The 20,696-nt window shown below is 41.7% G+C and overlaps 1 protein-coding gene across 1 annotated transcript in view; it reads right to left on the minus strand.

Moving 5' to 3' along the window:
• Positions 1-20,696, minus strand: part of REV3L (REV3 like, DNA directed polymerase zeta catalytic subunit) — a 263,811-nt gene that overhangs the window by 99,008 nt on the left and 144,107 nt on the right. The window contains exons 5-7 of the mRNA XM_077289474.1: positions 9,038-9,134; positions 5,679-5,773; positions 2,261-2,365 (exon numbers count right to left, since the gene is read on the minus strand). Of these exons, the coding sequence (XP_077145589.1) occupies positions 2,261-2,365; positions 5,679-5,773; positions 9,038-9,134 (297 nt within the window). The remainder of the gene's footprint in view (positions 1-2,260; positions 2,366-5,678; positions 5,774-9,037; positions 9,135-20,696) is intronic.

Here is a 20,696-nt window from a genome sequence, read left to right on the forward strand (position 1 = left end):
TCTAAAAAATGGGGCTCTAAACATGCATCACTGTCAGCGTAGACATAGTGGGGGTTCCTATTAATTTGTAAGGAAATTCCGACCACCTCTCCCCTAACAGTAGTGTGTAACAAGCACTGTTTCTCAAGATAAATGCAGGTCTCAATAGTGTTAGATGGTAATACTCCATTAAGACACGGGCTAAAAACTTCCTAACCGATTTATAGACCCGATTTAGTGAAGAGCAATAATGGTGGTAAGAAATAAACAGTGCAGAAATTAAACTTTAAGTATCACCCATTGGGAAAGCTTAGATTTAATACAGAATGTTAATCCTAGATTTGCACATTTACTTACAAGATCTATGGATTAACAAAAATAGATGCACTACTAAGGGAACAGAAAAAAATAAGATGGACTCCCAGAGATACAACGGCCATTTGTCAAATTCTTCAGCAGGTTTCTGAAGCTTGGTCAATCCATAGATCAGTCAGTATGTTCCTACAATGTGGTGAGAAGGCTGGCACTGTTTTACATAATTGTGTACAATAAATATGTTGCTTAAAGGAAATCTGTCAGCAGGATTTCACCCCCAAACTTTTTATATTTGCATACATCTCTTCCAAAGAAAAGTCCAGAAATCAGCATTTGAACTTTATAGGGGTTATTTGAGGATTTTTTTTTTTTATATTAAAAAGTGTCTTTAAAAAAAAAACAAAAAAAAAACAAACCCAACATAAGCTATCTAATGCAATAATGTGACTATGCAGTTTGTACTTTTACAGAATCCTATACTTTACACATGCGAACTGTGTGAAACATATCAGAAGCTATCTATTTTTTATGTAACGCTGTCACGTGAATAAATAGCAAATATTGTTATATGCACTAAAACGGTCAAAACAGCATTACCGGACTCGCTTCCTTCTACTCTCCCAGCGAGCCCACAAGCCAGAAGTATCCTAACTGGTTTATTCTTGGATGTACGGTATAGTCAATTGCCTTCTGTTTCCTCAGAAGCAATGGCATCATTAAATTATGTAATTACCAAATAGGAAATTAAGGATATAATCCATAACCTTCCAAATGGGAAGATCCCGGGACCTGATGTTCTGTCCTACTAATACTACAAGACCTTCCAAGATGAACCCTGCATTAACTCCTTCACCATCTTGGGTTTTTCTGTTTTTGGAATTTCTGATTTTTACTCCGCTTCTTCCCGGAGCCATAACTTTTTTATTTTTCAGTCAATATGGCCATGTAAGGACTTGTTTTTTTTGTGGGACGAGTTGTACTTTTGAATGACACCATTGGAAAACTGAAAAAAATTCAAAGTGCGGTGAAATTGCAAATATACAAACATGTATAGGTTGTTTTTTATTTAAATGGTGAAAAAATAATTTTAAAAAATTGCGCAATTTTCCAAGACCCGTAGCAACTTTCGTAATCTGGGGCTTATTTTTTTGTGCGCTGAGCTAACATTTTTAATTATACCATTTTGGTGTGTATAATAAGATCTTTTGATCACCCATTATTGCATTTCAATGCAATGTTGCAGCGACCAAAAAAAAGTAATTCTGGAGTTTTGACTTTTTTTGCTAAACAATTTACCATTTGGATTAATTATTTTAATATTGATAGCTCGGGTGATTCTGAATGCGGCGATACCAAATATGTGTATTTTTTTTAAATGGTTTTATTTTGAATGAGGAGTGATTTGAACTTTATTTTTTTAATATTTAAAAAAAAAAAAAAATTCTTTTACTTTTTGCATGCTTCAACAGTCTGCATGGGACACTAGAAGCTGCAATAGCCCGATCGCCTCTGCTACACTCAGGCAATGATCAGACCGCTTGTATGTAGCAGAAATGCTCACTTGTTATCAGCGACGACCACCAGGTGGCGCTCATAGCAATCTGGCAATGACAACCATAGAGGCGTGCTGGAAACCTCTGGATGTCATGCCGACCCATCGGTGACCTGCGATCATGTGACAGGGTCACCGATGGGCGGTATTAGTGATGCGCTTTTGGCGCAATCAGATTACATGCAGTTGTCAGCAATTGACAGCCGCATATAACGGGTTAACAGCTGCGGGTGGATCGTTCTAAACAGCGTACATGTGCCGGGAAACATGTGGGATTGTTTTGCAAAAAAGCTTTATGAATCCGCCATATACAAAACCCAATCTAATCTTATACTAGAAAGGACTGAATTGTTAATCTAGTAAGTCGCTCTCACCTCATCTAATCACATCTCTATTAATATCTCCACTGTTTACCTTGTGAATCTGGAGGAGCGACCTGGGAAGACTGCTGCTTCTCTCTACGACGTTGTTTCTCATCTTCCCATATTGCTTGCAGGCCAGGATTCTTTCCTATCTGAGCTGTAGAGAAAAAAAAAAGGACAACCAATTTGTTTCTCAGGTGCTATTTTCTTTTACTGAACAATGCTAAATATTAGTATTCAACTATATACTTGGACTTTCCATATATCGCTACGCTACGTTCACATTTTTAATCCACGTTCAAAATTTCCAACGAATGTTCAGTACAACGCAAATTAAACAAGAAAATAAAAAATAAAAACATGTCTCCTGCTTTGCACTGATGATGGGCAAACACCCCAAAACACATGTATGCAAATGGAATTTCTGGTTTGGCTTCTCAACCCAAGTAAAGAGTCAAGGTCGTTTTATGGGTCAATAATGACTTCTAGGATAGCTACTGCCAATAGGTGGCACTTAAGTTACTGTCTTTCTCTATTTGCATATTTAAATTCCCAGAAGAGCATGGGAGGCCTATAAGTCTCCTTACGCACACTTGCCACTCTCAAGTAGAAATTTTTCCTAGCGAAATTAGTTGCTCTGCTTTGCACTGATGAGGAGCAAACATCCCAAAACACATATCTACAAATGGAGTTTTTGGTTTGGCTTCTTATCACTAGTCATGTACCAAGGCTCTTTAAAAGGGTTGATAATGACTTCGGATTGATGCATTCAATAGGTGGCACTAGAGAACCTGTTCTTTCCTTCTCTGAATGAGCTATGTGGATATGAATATCTGAAGCGTGGCTCATCAGTTTTGTATTTGCCATTTTCTTATTACTGCCGATTTTAACAGAGCAGAGCATTGTGGGGAGGGGACAAGGGAAAAATCTGGGGATTAGTCTATATGCATTTCTGCATATTGATACCTGCAGAGTAACTGTGGGAAAAAAATTGCAGCATGTGAATGCATCCTACCAACTACCCTATTATGGAAAACATTTGAAACAAGACTTCAGGTTATATTTTATTACTGGGTCAAAGGTCACAGATAATCGGAGATTTCTTCTGTGCCAAAATCATATGCATCTTCTGTATCACCACTTGGAGGAAAAATCATCGGGTTATTGTTTTTCAATATACCAGAACCTTTTACTTTCAGCGAAGTAAGCTACTGCCAGAGTTGTCAGTCATCAGATTACTCCCCTCTCCCCATTCAGAGTAAATCACACAGGTATATAAGTCGTCAGGAAAGTAGCGGTCAGGTAAACAGATTTCACTGACATCTAATGTATATGGCCATCTTAAGATCACATCAGAATAAGGACATCCTAAAGGAGGAGGTATGGTTTGTTTACATGTGCTGCCAACGACATTCTATCTAATGGTGTATTAGAAGTACTTATATTATTCAGACCAATATAAAATAAAGCTAAAAATAAAAAGAATTTAATAATGGATTAAAGATACCGTATATACTCGAGTATAAGCCGGCTTATACTCGAGTCATGGAAGGCGGGGGGGTCGGCGGGTGAGGGGGAGCGACGCCTGTCAAATACTCACCTGCTCCCAGCGCTCCTGACGCGGTCCCCGCATGTCCCACCGTCTTCGGGCACGGCAGCTTCTTCCCCTGTTCAGCGGTCACTGGTGCCGCTCATTAAAGTTATGAATATGGACTCCACTCCCATAGGGGTGGAGCCGCATATTCATTACTGTAATGAGCGGTACCATGTGACCGCTCACTACAGGAAGAAGCTGCCGCTCCCGAAGATGTGGGACATGCAGGGACCGTGCCAGGAGCGCTGGGAGCAGTGAGTATGTCATATTCACCTTTCCCCGTTCCACTGCCGCCTCGTCTTCCGCGTCCTCTGCAGTGACTGTTCAGGTCAGAGGGCGTGATGACGTATTTGTGTGCGCGCCGCCCTCTGCCTGAACAGTCAGTGCGGAGAGACGGGACGCTGAGGAGCAGCGGGCAGGGACGAGAGGGGAGTATGTGATTTTTTTTTTTTTTTTAGTGCAGCAGCAGCAGCATTACATGTGGCACAATGCTATATGGATCGTCTATGGGGTCATAAAGAACTGCATGGAGCATTATATGGGGCATCTATGGGGACATAACTGCATGGAGCATTATATGGGGCATTATATGGAGCATCTATGGGGCCATAACTGCATGGAGCATTATATGGGGCATCTATGGGGCCATAACTGCATGGAGCATTATATGGGGCATTATATGGAGCATCTATGGGGACATAACTGCATGGAGTATTATATGGGGCATCTATGGGGCCATAACTGCATGGAGCATTATATGGGGCATCTATGGGGCCATAACTGCATGGAGCATTATATGGGGCATCTATGGGGCCATAACTGCATGGAGCATTATATGGAGCATCTATGGGGCCATAACTGCATGGAACATTATATGGGGCATCTATGGGGCCATAACTGCATGGAGCATTATATGGGGCATCTATGTGGCCATAAAGAACTGCATGGAGCATTATATGGAGCATCTATGGGGCCATAACTGCATGGAGCATTATATGGAGCATCTATGGGGCCATAACTGCATGGAGCATTACATGGGGGATCTATGGGGTCATAACTGCATGGAGCATTATATGGGGCATCTATGGGGCCATAACTGCATGGAGCATTATATGGAGCATCTATGGGGCCATAACTGCATGGAGCATTATATGGAGCATCTATGGGGCCATAACTGCATGGAGCATTATATGGGGCATCTATGGGGCCATAACTGAATGGAGCATTATATGGGGCATCTATGGGGCCATAACTGCATGGAGCATTATATGGGGCATCTATGAGGCCATAACTGAATGGAGCATTATATGGGGCATCTATGGGGCCATAACTACATGGAGCATTATATGGAGCATCTATGGGGCCATAACTGCATGGAGCATTGTATAGGGCATCTATGGGGCCATAAAGAACTGCATGGAGCATTATATGGGGCATCTATGGGGCCATAATGAACTGCATGGAGCATTATATGGAGCATCTATGGGGCCATTAAGAACTGCATGGAGCATTATATGGGACATATTTGTATGTGGAGCATCTTATGGGGCCATAATAAACAGTATGGAGCATTATATGGGGCCTATTTTGTATGGAGCATCTTATGGGGCCATAATGAACAGTATGGAGCATTATATGGGGCTCCTGATTCAATATGGATATTCAAAAACACTTAACCTACTGATGTCTCAATTCATTTTACTTTTATTGGTATCTATTTTTATTTTTGTAATTTACCGGTAGCTGCTGCATTTTCCACCCTAGGCTTATACTCGAGTCAATAAGTTTTCCCAGTTTTTTGTTGCAAAATTAAGGGGGTCAGCTTATACTCGGGTCGGCTTATACTCGAGTATATACGGTAAGTAAAAATGCTTACCTTCGATTTCTTGGCGATTTAAAATATCAGCAGCAACAGCATCCACCTCCAACTCACAGGTACTTTGTGGTTCTACTCCTCCTAACATTAAAGAGCTGTAAGAGACATGATACGCCTGCTTAGTAGCTGGAAAACAGAACAATACACGCAGAATACCTCAGCACAATAACAATAAGTAGTAACAACTTAACAATAAGGCTTAGAGGGAATCTGTCATCAGGTTTTTGCCACCTAGTCTGAGAGCAGCATGATGTAGAGACAGAGATCCCGATTCCAGCACTGTGTCACTTACTCACTTTTATCACTGGAGGATTAGCAAACCAGAGTGAAAGGGAGTGATCAGTTGCAGAGCAGAACAGTACAACTCCATCAACTGCATAATGGCCAAGGCAGGGTACTGCACATGTGTCCCTATTCGAATATATAGGGGTGGATCTGCACAACCCTGCCGAAATACAGTTGATTGAGCTATGCTCTACTGCATCAATAGGCCAACAATATAAAAGTACTAGACAATCCCTTCAAGTATAAATAGCCCTGGACCCCCCAAAAAAATGCTTCCCCCACTACACACATCATTCAATAATCGCCATACAAAGAGGGCACATGGGCAGCTTTGTATTTGTGTAGACATCTTTTAACTACCGTAATTAAAGGGGTTGTCAACCTTCCAGGACAATTTTTTTTTCTACTTGAATCCTCACTTCACCCGCACTGTGTGGTGTGAGGATTCTCTGCCGGGAACAATGGTCATGTGACCACAGGTATCCAATATGCATACTCCTTGCTACATGCAGACTAGACTGTTTCCAGCATCGCTTAATGCAACTGTATTGTATTAAGTGAGAGTCCTCACAGAACTCCGTGCAAGGGACATGAGGATTCACAAGTCTACAGACGAATAGCGTGCCTGCAGACTTGCCGCTTAAAACCGGACAACCTATTTGCTACACGTAAGGACAACTGAGCCTCATAACACTGCAATTTCTAGTGGGACTGTCTCACTAAAAACCCCTTTTAAAATAATAGTGTGAAGGTGACATCTGTTCACCACAGGCCTAGTTTTTCTGACCAGCACCTGGCACTGACAAGTTGCCCCCCTGGTACTGCAAGGACAGGTAGCTTTACATGCTGACCTCTCAAATGAATGTCCACTGGTATATTACACACAAAGCGAAAATTATTTTGACTTGACAGCATCTTATATTCATCTGAATGGGGTCGTTTTGGCAGCAAACATGAATTTCTGCAAACCTTATCCAGATGAATGGAAATGTCTGCGACTATGTGAATATACCTTTATAGGTCATGGGGACAGAAACACAACCTCCTTTAAAGCCCAACTCTACTCAAAGCCTAAAATCTTAGAAGTGAAGGCATTATTTAAGATCCTACATGAGGCACTGTTAAGGTCTAGGATAAGGGGAGCTGACTTCCATTTTTAGGGTTGGTTCCAAGGGTCTATTCCATTAAAGAAGGTCTTGGTAGTTCAGTACCCTACATGATTATATGTAAGCAATATTAGTTCTGTTCTCTCAGCATCAAGATTCATGAGGGTCACGCAGCATTGCCATTTTATTTTTATTTTAGTCTGTAGTGCAAGGATCTGGAATGAATAAACTGTGGGAGCATCTGTCCAAAAGTGGAATTTAATACGTGACCTTTGGGTGAAGAAAACGCTCACAAATGATGGGCCTTGAATTACATAAACTAACAAGATATCACTTATAAGATTGTCAGTGCACAGAATCTTTGCCTAATGCTACCATTTATATTCCAGAGGCAGAGAGCACTGAAAAGTATTAACACTGCACTAAATCTGGAGCAAGCAATGGGGCAGAACTGCTCCTGAGCTATTACAGTGCACACAGAAAAATATCATTCAGTCTAAAAGATTCACTTTTAGGCTATGTGCACACGTTGCGGATTGTATGCGTTTTTTGCCGCATTTTTTTCGCGGCGAAAATGCTGCAAAAAAGCATGCACAACACAGCCCATTGAATTAAATGGGATTCCAAAATGCTGTGCTAATGCTGCGTATTTTTCTGCGGTGGAAAAATACGCAGCAAGCTCATTCTTTGTGCGGAATCACGGCGATTCTGCAGCCATAGGATTGCATTGAAACGCTCACTTTATGCATGTGGCTATGCCCACCATGCGTAAAGTGAGCGCTTCATGTGCGGATGGTACCCGGGTCTGGAGGAGAGGAGACTCTCCTCCAGGCCCTTGGGAACCATATTCCTGTTAAAAAAAAAAAAAAAAAAGAATTAAAATAAAAAATATTGATTTACTTACCTTCCCATGGCCCCCGGAGTCCTCCTGCCTCTCAGCGGTGCACGCGGCGGCTTCCATTCCCAGGGATGCATTGCGCGAAGGACATGGGATAACGTCGCGGTCACGTGACCGTGACGTCACAAAGGTCCTTCGCGCAATGCATCCCTGGGAACGGAAGCCGCCGGGAGCGCTGCTGAGAAGATCGGGGGCCGTCGGAAGGTGAGAATAACCATTTTTAAATTTTTTTTTTAACATTCTATCTTTTACTATTGATGCTGCATAGGCAGCATCAATAGTAAAAAGTTGGTCACACTTGTCAAACACTATGCTTGACAAGTGTGATCAACCTGTCCATCACTTTTCCAAGCGATGCTACAGATCGCTTGGAAAATGCTAGCATTCTGCAAGCTAATTACGCTTGAAAAACGTTAGTGTTTAGTGGGAAAACATGCCAATTCTGCATGCGTTATACCCGCGGCAGGGAGCTGCAGAATTGCTGCGGAAATTTCTGCGGCAATTCTGCAACGTGTGCACATAGCCAAAGACCAGCTAGGTGTTAAAGAGATTCTCCACTGTGTATAGAAGGATGACTTGGTAATAATAGAGATCATAAAGTGGCTTTGGCTGCAAGCCCCTGGGCTATTCTGTGTGGGGAAACCTGCCATTAGGTGTTCACGTTCTCTACAGCTCCTCCGGAGGGGAAATTGAGTATTACATTGTGCACAATTAATGGGTCTTCTGTGTAATTTAAGACAAGATGGATCCTCCAGTGTGAGGCACTCTTCATAGCCTTGCTCTAGCCAGAGAGATCTTGAACAGAGGAAGCCTTTACGAACTCATAAAATAAGTTCTCAGGCAGACAACTCCATTCATAAAAGATCTAGTCACCTGTTCAACAAGAGTGAGTAAAATTGCACAGTCAAGTCAAAGCAGCCACTCTGAAGAGGTTTGTCATCAAGGGAAAACAGCCTAAAATGAATTGACAGCCAGTAGGGTTGTAATTATCCTCGGCACAGTTACTTAAAAGCCACAATTACATGCCAAAATTATAGCACTAAGCAAGTGTGAGAACCATGTTTACAAACCTAGGGATTTCATCTTCCTCCCACTGCACCAAGGTAGCGCTAAAGGAACTTCCATGGAGGACATCTTTCAAGGGCTTCATATCTTGTGAGCCATCTCCTAAACAATAGAAAATCGATATGAAGATTAATATATACATATGAGACTCCTCGCCGTTGAAATGACACACCAAGAAGGCAAAGGCTCGTGGTCATGGAATTATGGAAAACACAGGATAAACATGTTAATGATATGCAAATGATGTACAAGACAACAATTTTTTTTTTTTTCTAAAACATCTCAATTTATTCAGCATTGCATACGAATTCCTCCCAAGGAAACACACATACTTGTTATCAGTGAGGTTATTAACCCCGTCATCTCAGTTTTCACCTTTTTGAACAGGCCAATTTTTACAATTCTGACCAGTGTCACTTTATGAGGTAATAACTCTGGAACGCTTTAACATATCCCAGTGACTCTGAAATAGCTTTTGCGGACACATTGTACTTTATGCTAGTTGTAAATTTAGGTCTATATTTTTTTTAAATTTGTGTGGGAAAATATCTCAAGTTTGGCTAAAATTTACATATAGAATAAAAACAAAGTGATATTAATTTTGCAATTTTGGAGACTTAATTCTTATGTCCTTAAGGCTAGTTTCACACATTAGTTTTTTGTTTTCAGGCTAAATCTGGCTAATTTAAAAAAAAAAGGATCCGACGTAAATGGTGATAAACTGATGCGCCGGATCCGTTTTGTAGCTGGATCTGGTCTTCTTTAATGCGCATGGATTTTTTTACTTCCTGGGAGAGGGGGAGAGCGGGAGAGAGAGAGACCAGAACGGAAAATCAGCATGATTTGTATGGAAAATGCTTTGAAAACCGGATCCGGGCGCCGGATTCATTGTTTCACACCTCTGTTTCATGTGTTTTTGGCCGATTCCGTCACTGTGCGTTTTTTTCCACCGGACAAAAAAACCTTGCAGTGGGCGTTTTCTCCGTCCGCCGGAAACGACTATTTGGACGGATCCGGAAAAAAACGGATGAAACGTCTGGCCATCAGGCACAATCCGGCGCGAATACAACTCTATGGGAAAAAAACGGATCCAGCATAAAAAAAAAAAAAGGATCAATTATTTCCAAAAATTGCCAGATTGTGCCTGAAACAAAAAGCCTGATGTGTGAAAGTAGCCTAAGCCAGATAGTTAACGTACAGTGCCTACAAGTAGTATTCAACCCCCTGCAGATTTAGCAGGTTTAATAAGATGCAAATAAGTTAGAGCCTTCAAACTCCAAACAAGAGCAGGATTTATTAACAGATGCATAAATCTTACAAACCAAAAAGTTTTGTTACTCAGTTAAATTTTTATAAATTTTAAACATAAAAGTGTGGGTCAATTATTATTCAACCCCTAGGTTTAATATTTTGTGGAATAACCTTTGTTTGTAATTACAGCTAATAATCGTCTTTTATAAGACCTGATCAGGCCGGCACAGGTCTCTGGAGTTATCTTCGCCCACTCCTCCATGCAGATCTTCTCCAAGTTATCTAGGTTCTTTGGGTGTCTCATGTGGACTTTAATCTTGAGCTCCTTCCACAAGTTTTCAATTGGGTTAAGGTCAGGAGACTGACTAGGCCACTGCAACACCTTGATTTTTTGCCTCTTGAACCAGGCCTTGGTTTTCTTGGCTGTGTGCTTTGGGTCGTTGTCTTGTTGGAAGATGAAATGACGACTCATCTTAAGATCCTTGATGGAGGAGCGGAGGTTCTTGGCCAAAATCTCCAGGTAGGCCGTGCTATCCATCTTCCCATGGATGCGGACCAGATGGCCAGGCCCCTTGGCTGAGAAACAGCCCCACAGCATGATGCTGCCACCACCATGCTTGACTGTAGGGATGGTATTCTTGGGGTCGTATGCAGTGCCATCCAGTCTCCAAACGTCACGTGTGTGGTTGGCACCAAAGATCTCGATCTTGGTCTCATCAGACCAGAGAACCTTGAACCAGTCAGTCTCAGAGTCCTCCAAGTGATCATGAGCAAACTGTAGACGAGCCTTGACATGACGCTTTGAAAGTAAAGGTACCTTACGGGCTCGTCTGGAACGGAGACCATTGCGGTGGAGTACGTTACTTATGGTTTTGACTGAAACCAATGTCCCCACTGCCATGAGATCTTCCCGGAGCTCCTTCCTTGTTGTCCTTGGGTTAGCCTTGACTCTTCGGACAAGCCTGGCCTCGGCACGGGAGGAAACTTTCAAAGGCTGTCCAGGCCGTGGAAGGCTAACAGTAGTTCCATAAGCCTTCCACTTCCGGATGATGCTCCCAACAGTGGAGACAGGTAGGCCCAACTCCTTGGAAAGGGTTTTGTACCCCTTGCCAGCCTTGTGACCCTCCACGATCATGTCTCTGATGGCCTTGGAATGCTCCTTTGTCTTTCCCATGTTGACCATGTATGAGTGCTGTTCACAAGTTTGGGGAGGGTCTTAAATAGTCAGAAAAGGCTGGAAAAAGAGATAATTAATCCAAACATGTGAAGCTCATTGTTCTTTGTGCCTGAACTACTTCTTAATACTTTAGGGGAACCAAACAGAATTCTGGTGGGTTGAGGGGTTGAATAATAAATGACCCTCTGAAAAGACTTTTCACAATTAAAAAAAAAAAAATAAACAAAGAAATAACATTCTTTTTTGCTGCAGTGCATTTCACACTTCCAGGCTGATCTACAGTCCAAATGTCACAATGCCAAGTTAATTCCAAATGTGTAAACCTGCTAAATCTGCAGGGGGTTGAATACTACTTGTAGGCACTGTATATCTCACACACAATTGTTTATAATTAACATTTCTACTTTACATTTGCATAATTTTTTCAACAATTTTGTTTGGTTAGGAAGTTAGAAGGGTTAAAGGGAATCTGTCACCACATTTGACCAATCTAAATTATTAATATGGGCATACAGGTTATAGACTGGTGAAAAATGTCATACCTTCAGGAAGCTGAATAAAATATTAACTTGATATATGCAATCTGAGGTCTTATTTAATAGAAGTCCATTTTTTTCTTATATGTAGCTTATTTTACATGAAGGGGGAGTTATCAGTGTGATGTGTAATGGCCGCTCTCTGCTCTCCTGATCTCACTGCAGAGCTGTGTGTGACTATAACTGACATCTGCAGGTTCCTCTCTGCTTCCATCTCACAGGCAGACAGGGTTACAATACTGCTGCAATTCAGCAGAGCTCAGATAGCTGCAAAAAAAAAAGGTGTTTGTGAGGAGACAAATTTCATTCTCCTGTTCTGTGTTACTTAACTCACACTGGTAACTCTCCCTTCATGTAAAATAAGCTCTGGAGGCGGAGTAATCTTCAAGGCAAAGCCCTACCTCGTGAAAGAGTCCATTTACATGACATGGATTAAAGCAATGTGGGAGAAAAAAATGTTTTTACTTTTTCCCACAAAATGTTGTTTTAGCCCCAAATATTGCATTTTCACACAGGTAACAGGAGAAAGTGGACAGTATAATTGGTTGTGCAATTTCTCCCGAGTGCAAAAATATCCATATGTGATGGAAAACTACTGTTTGGGTACACGGCAGGGCTTGGAAGGGAAGGAGCGCCATTTGACTTTTGGAGTGAAAAATTGGCTGGAATAGATAGCGGAAACCATGTTGCTTTTGCAAAGCCCCTGATGTGCTTAAACAGTGAAAAACCCCACAAGTGGCCCTATTTTGGAAACTACATCCTTCAAGGATCTTATCTAAAGGTGTGGTGAGCACCTTGAACCCACAGCTGCTTCACAGAATTTTGTAACGTTGAGCCGTTAAAATTAGAAAATACATTTTTCCTGAAAAAATATTACTTCAGCCCCAAATTTTTAATTTGAGCAAGGGTAACAGAAGAAAATGGACTTTATAATTTGTTGTGCAATTTCTTTTGAGTACACGGATACCTCATATGTGGTGTAAAACTACTCACACAGCAGGGTTCAGCAGGGAAAGCGCGCCAGTTCAATTCTGGAGTGCAAGTTTGGCAGGAAAGATTGTGGATGCCATGTCGCACCTATGGAGCCACTGACATGTCAAAACAGCAGAAACCCCCACAATTGACTATTTTGGAAACTACACATCTTGAAGACTTCATCTAGGGGTGTAATGAGCATTTTAAACCCACAGCAGAATCATAGAATTGTATTACATTGGGCTCAGTAAATGGAAAATTACCATTTTCCACTAAAATCTTGCTTTGACCCCAGGCTTTTAATTTTCAAAAAGAATATTAATAGGAGAAAATGAACATGATGTGCTGTGCAATTTCTCCCGAGTATGCCAAAAAGCCAATATGTGGTTGAAAACTAGAAGGGAAAAAGCGCCATTTTGGAGTTCAGATTTTGCTATAACAGTTTGATTGGCAGAGCCCCTGAGGTGCCAGAACAGTGGAGTCCCCATTCTGAGTTATTTTACAAACTGTACCCCACTGGATTCACCTAGGAGTGCAGTGAGCATGTTGACACCACATAAGCCTCACAGAATTTTATACATTTTTCCCACTAAAATGTTGTTTTAGCCTGAAATTTTTAATTATTATAAGGGCTAATAGGAGAAATTGCACAAAAAATGTGCGGACCATTTCTTCATGAGTGCACCAATACCCTACATGTAATTGGAAATAACTTTTCAGGCACAGTGGAAAGTGGAGATGGGAAGGAGTGCCATATTACAGTGTGGGTGCCATGAGCCACTGGAAAAGGCCCTGAGGTGCCAGAACAGCAGAACCCCCTATAACTGACCCCATTTTACAATCTACACCTCTCAATGATTTAAACTAAGGGTTCACTGATCATAAGGACACCACGGTTGTGTCATAGAATTTTATACCACTGGTTTTGTTGTGTTGAAAAACAGCTCCTGAGATACTTCAGAGAAATCGATGTAGCACTTGTTCCACATCCAAATGAATGCAACTTTGAACTGTTAGTGTACCTGGAATAAAGACTAGAGAGGTCTGGCTACAGCACATTAGATCACCCAACACCATAATTCCAGGAGTAGGACCTTTCCTCGTGAAGGCCTCTTCATGCCGTTGCCCAGGGGTCTCATTATATTGGAAGAGTGGGAGGGTAAGAATTCTTTCCACCAGCCAGAAAGTTTCTCAGGTAACCATTAATAACCTCACTGACAGTATGCCAAAGCGTGTAAGCACGTGTATTTCTGTGAGTGGCACTCACACATTATGATAAATCAAGACGTTTTGAAAGATTTGTATCCATCTTTTAACCATTTGCATATCATCAACATGTCTATCCATCCTATGAGTAAGGCTGGAGTCACACTCAGCGTAAGACAATACGGTCCGTTTTTTACGGTCGTATTACGGCCGTAATACGGAGAAATGTTCCCAAAATAGTGATCCGTAGGCAGGGTGTGTCAGCGTATTTTGCGCATGGCATCCTCGGTATGTAATCCGTATGGCATCCGTACTGCGATATTTTCTCGCAGGCTTGCAAAACCGACATCTAATGGATTTATGTGCTCAAATGTTCGGGAAAACATATATACAGTATATATATATATATATATATATATATATATATATATATATATATATATATATATATATATATATATATATATATATATATATATATATATATATATATATATATATATATATATATATATAAAAACCCTTTCAGACAATTGGACTAATAATGGATAGGTGTCATAATTGACGCCTCTCCATTATTAATCTGGCTTAATGTCACCTTACAATAGCAAGGTGGCATTAACCCTTCATTACCCCATATCCCACCGCTACAGGGAGTGGGAAGAGAGTGGCCAAGTGCCAGAATAGGCGCATCTTCCAGATGTGCCTTTTCTGGGGTGGCTGGGGGCAGATGTTTGTAGCCAGGGGGGGCCAATAACCATGGACCCTCTCCTGGCTATTAATATCTGCCGTCAGTCACTGGCTTTACCACTCTGGCGGAGAAAATTGCGCGGGAGCCCACGCCAATTTTTTCCGCCATTTAACCCTTTATTTTCGCAGCTACAGCGCCCACATTTTGCACATACACACTACTAACATTAGTAGTGTGGAATATGCAAAAAAAAAGGGGATATGAGATGGTTTACTGTATGTAAACCATGTCTCATATCATGTCGGGTTTAGGCAGGAGAAGTTAAAAGCCGGCAATTGAATTACCGACTTTTCACTAACACCGCTGCGCATTTCTCGCAAGTCACACTGCTGGTCCGTGTGGAATCCGTATTTTTCTCGCCCCCATAGACTTTCATTGGCGTATTATTTGCGCAATACGCTGACAAACGCAGCATGCTGCGATTTTGTACAGCCGTAGAAAGCCGTATAATACTGAACCGTAATATGCGGCTGATAGGAGCAGCCCCATTGAGAATAATTGTGCCGTTTGTTTGGCGAGTTTTACGGACGTATTTTCTGCGCTCTTACGTCCGTAAAACTCGCTAGTGTGACCCCGGCCTAACAGAATGCCACAATTTGTTTCTTCTTGGTGTTGTAATTTCAGTGTAGAGAAGTTTATTTATAAGTACAGTATATATTATTGTTTTTTATACATACACACAGGCATTTAACTTTTTTATCTTTCCACACAGCCTGCATATGCATTTATTAATATTTTCTCATTTCAAGCATTATATTAAAGGGATATTTCCAACATTAAAAGTTTCCACCTATAATTTAGGTGCTAGATTTCTATTTGGGGAGTTGCCCCAATGATCCTTAGAATTGGACTTGTGTGCCCTGTTGGATAGGTGCGGTCACTGCTCCTCTCATTGTCTATGGGACTGTTGGCTTTAGTAAAAATGAAGGTAACACATTCCTGCAAAGTATGTGAGACAGAAATACATTCATTGTATAACCAGAAACATTTTGCATGTAAGCAATGGTCCCTGGTTTGACTAGCAGCTATATCAGTCCTACAGATGCACAGTAAGTGGCAGGTACATGCTTTGGGAAAAAAATCTTTCTGGATCCCTGTCCTTCAGAAAATACTTACCAACTGTAAGTTGGACAAACAGCTCCATGGAAACAAGAAACCAGATGAAGCTTAGCATGACTCAGTGCTGTCTGACCAGAGCGAGCGCTAAATCATTTCCAGATGCACTAACTGACAGGCAGCAGCCGGAGGTGGAGCAGCTGCTATGTGACCTCTTATTAAAAGATCCTGACTCGCCAGAGCGTGCACGCACCCAGATCTGTCATGTCGTGCTTATGAATGCTTAATAACTAAAAGCTTACCCTCTTCAGGACATCGGCAATATAGTCCCCAAGGACCAAACGCTTGTACTTAGTTTATACCCTGTAACATCCCAGCAGGCATCACTTTTTTCACTGATAGCCTTGATTTGTGCATGTTCTACCCTTTGTGCACCATTTTATATGTATTTGCTAACATATCCTAGAAACTTCATTTAAAGGTGATGCCAATAACATGTCATTTTATGTGGCCTATATCTATAGAAAAAAATAAAAAATAAAATATATCTATCGAAAACATCGATATAGGACATAAATGTCAGAAACGCATCAGCGTTTGTTATAGATATTACACAGTGGGGGAAATAAGTATTTGATCCCTTGCTGATTTTGTAAGTTTGCCCACTGATAAAGACATGAACAGTCTATTATTTTAAGGGTAGATTAATTTTAACATTGAGAGACAGAATATCAAAAATAAAATCCAGAAAATCACATTTTGCAGTGAGAAATAAGTATTTGATCCCCTACCAACCATTAAGAGTTCTGGCTCCTACAGACCAGTTAGATGCTCATAATTAACTCGTTACCTGCATTAAAGACAGCTTTCTTACATAGTCACCTTTATAAAAGACTCCTGTCCACAGACTCAATCAGTCAGACTCTAACCTCTACAACATGGGCAAGACCAAAGAGCTTTCTAAGGATGTCAGGGATAAGATCATAGACCTGCACAAAGCTGGAATGGGCTACAAAACCATAAGTAAGATGCTGGTGAGAAGGAGACAACTGTTGGTGAAATACCGTATATACTCTTGAATAAGCCAAGATTTTCACCACTTTTTTTTTGGCTGAAAACGTCCCTTTTGGCTTATACATGAGTCACGGTACCAGAGAGCCGGAGGGGGAGCAGGAGCAGCAGCAGGAGCCGGCGGGGGAGGGGGAGCAGCGACATGAGCCAGCGGCTGTGACATCATACTCACCCTCTGTCGCTGCATCTCCGTTGTCCGGCAGCTTTCCTCTCATCTGCTCAGTGGTCACGTGGTACCGCTCACTAAGGTAATGAATATGGACGCATCTCCACTCCCATAGGCGTGGAGCACATATTCATTACCTAAATGAGCGGTACCACGTGACCGCTGAGCAGAGGAGAGCTGCCAGCGCCGGACAACGGAAATGCAGGGATGAGCAGGACTGCGCAAGGACGAGGGAGCCATGCTCACAAGGGGGGAGGACACCGAGCCATGCATAGAAAGGGGAGGATGCCGAGCCATGCACAGAAGGGGGAGGACGCTGAGCCATGCATACGCCTAGCCATGAATACAACTAGGAGACAGGGGGAACCACACATAGCAGGACAGGGATGAGGGAACAATGCATACCAGACTTATAAATGAGTCAATAAGCTTACCCAGTTTTCCGTGGCAAAATTAGGTGCCTCGGCTTATACTCGGGTCGGCTTATACTTGAGTATATACGGTAGTAAGAAAACAGAAGAAATACAAAATGACTGTCAATTGACATTGATCTGGGGCAAAATGCAAAAACTCACCTCATGGGGTATCAATGATCATGAGGAAGGTGAGAGATCAGCCTAAAACCACACAGGGGAACTTGTTAATGATCTCAAAGCAGCTGGGACCACAGTCACCAAGAAAAACATTGGTAACACATTACGCCCTAAAGGTTTAACATCCTGCAGTGCCCGCAAGTTCCCCCAGCTCAAGAAAGCACATATGCAGGCCCGTCTAAAGTTTGCCAATGAACACCTGGATGGTTCTGTGAGTGATTGGAAGAAGGTGCTGTGGTCAGATGAGACAAAATTGAGCTCTTTGGCATTAACTCAACTCACCATGTTTGGAGGAAGAGAAATGCTGCATATGACTCAAAGAATACCATCCCCACTGTAAAGCATGGAGGTGGAAATATGTTTTGGGGGTGTTTCTCTGCTAAGGGCACAGGACTACTTCACCGCATCAATGGGAGAATGGATGGAGCCATATACCGTAAAATCCTGAGTGACACCCTCCTTCCATTCGCCAGGACATTAAAAATGGGTCATGGCTGGGTCTTCCAGCAAGACAATGACCCAAAACATACAGCCAAGGCAACAAAAGAATGGCTCAAAAAGAAGCACATTAACATCATGGAGTGGCCTAGCCAGTCTCAAGACCTTAATCCCATAGAAAACTTATGGAGGGAGTGGAAGCTCCGAGTTGCCAAGCCACAGCCTCAAAATCGTAATGATTTAGAGATGATCTGAAAAGAGGAGTGGACCAAAATTACTCCTGACATGTGCGCAAACCTCATTATCAACTATAAACTACAAAAAATGTCTGACTGCTGTGCTTGCCAACAAGGGTTTTGCCACCAAGTATTAAGTCTTGTTTGCCAGAGGGATCAAATACTTATTTCTCACTGCAAAATGCAAATAAAGTTGCATAATTTATACAATGTGATTTTCTCGATTTTATTTTTGATATTCTATATCTCAATGTGAAAGTTATATAATTTATACAATGTGATTTTATGGGGGTGTGGTTAGACTACCCTGCACATACCACTCTGCCCTGCAATAAAAATCTCCTGCTGATAAAATGATGATTGTATTGAAACAGGAAAGCACAGCCCAGAAAGTGACACATCCCTGTAATCAGAATCTGCTCCTACATTATGGTCCTCTCAGCAAAAAGCTGAATATATATATGTAATAATGGGCAAATGCATAAAAATACTTCCCGATTGCCACCGTCCCCAATATCCAGCATAGCTGTGGTCATCTTCTGGGTCACTTGACTTGCTCACAGACATAACTAGCTCATTCAGGTGTGTATGTGTGAAGTGGAAGTCTCTTTCAATATATAAGTCTACAGATAATTTTTTTTTTTTTTTTTTTTAAATCTCTTTAATGTGGATTCTAAAAGCAATAGTTTTTTTTAATTTCAATGATGCAGCTAACATGAGGGCTTGTTTTTAGTGTTGGACAAGTTGCATGTACATCAAAATGATGCTATTGAAAAGCTAGGTAGCAAAAACCTCGTAACCGATTCCCTTTAAAACAGTTAGACTTCCAGAGTCCATAGAAAATCATAGACACCCCACGATTGTGTTGAAGGGGCCACAGAGATGATGGCGGGAGGTTATTGATTCATCTGAATCATCTTGATTCAAATTTTAAAAAAAATACTGACTGTAAAAATACTAAGTGTTTTTTTCTCCCTATATCATTTACAGTGCTATTTAATAAAAAAAATCAAACTGTTGTGCAGTTTCTTCTGAGCACTCCGATACCCCATATGTGTTCGAAAACTACTTTTGAGGCACAGTGCGCACATTAGAAGGGAAGAAGCACCATATTGGAGTTCAGATTTTGCTGGACTAGTTTGAGGGTGCCATGTCACATTGGCAGTGCCCCTGAGGTGCCAGAACAGCAGAACCCCTGGTAAATGACCCCATTTTACAAACTACACCTCTCAATGAATTCATTAAGGGGTGCAGTGATCATATTGATGACACAGGTGGGTCACAGAATTTTACACCATTGGGCAGTGAAGACAAAAATAGTTACATTTTGTTTAAGCTCCAGATTTTACATTTTCACTCTGGGAAATGAGTAAAAATGGCACCAAATTATGTCCCACAATTTCTGCTGAATGTAGAAATATCCCATATGTGGCTGTACAGTACTGTTAGCCTTACGAAGAGACTCAGGAGGGACTTTGGATTTGTGAGCGCAGAATTTGCTGAATTTGTTTTTACTGGGCGAGAAGCCTTTTGCTTTTCCAGAGCTATTGTACTAAAAGTAATGTGAAAGCCCCCTATATTTACGGTAACAGATGGCAGACCTGAGTGGGGGATTTGCTTTTTTTGTGGATTGAATGGAAGCTTTTATTGGGAACATTTTAAGCAACATTTGGGATCACATTTATCCACCGCTCTATGCTCAGCACTTACTTTGGGGTTCCATCTAAATCTCCGAGTGACACAATTCAGATGAAAGCCCCAAGGGACATACTCACTATAATGAGGCATAAGAGTTACTCTAAACTCCGTCTGGACTCAGGGTTGCCCATTTACTTCAAAATGGCACAAAACTGTGACGGGCCGTGCTTTTATGCATGCCTAAAAAGACGGACATTACCGGATCATAGGTCAGACGGCAACCACAGTGCCTCCATTTGCCTCATTATAGGGAATCTTCCACCAGGAATTCTGTCTGATTCAGATATTTCCGAGATTTAGGCTAGGTTCACATTGCATTAGGGCAATCCATTTAGCGCATACGCTAGAGGATTGCGCTAACGCAATGTCCCAAAAGGGATCGCGTTTGGCAATCCCGCTAGCGCAGATGCCCGATCTGCGCTAGCGAGGAACGGACCTCGGACGCTGCAAGCAGCGTTCGAGGTCCGTTTGAAAATAACGGGACATTGCTAGCGCATGCCAAAAATGGCA

The sequence above is a fragment of the Ranitomeya variabilis genome, chromosome 2 (genome assembly GCF_051348905.1).
Source record: "Ranitomeya variabilis isolate aRanVar5 chromosome 2, aRanVar5.hap1, whole genome shotgun sequence".
In the NCBI taxonomy this organism is placed as follows: domain Eukaryota; kingdom Metazoa; phylum Chordata; class Amphibia; order Anura; family Dendrobatidae; genus Ranitomeya; species Ranitomeya variabilis.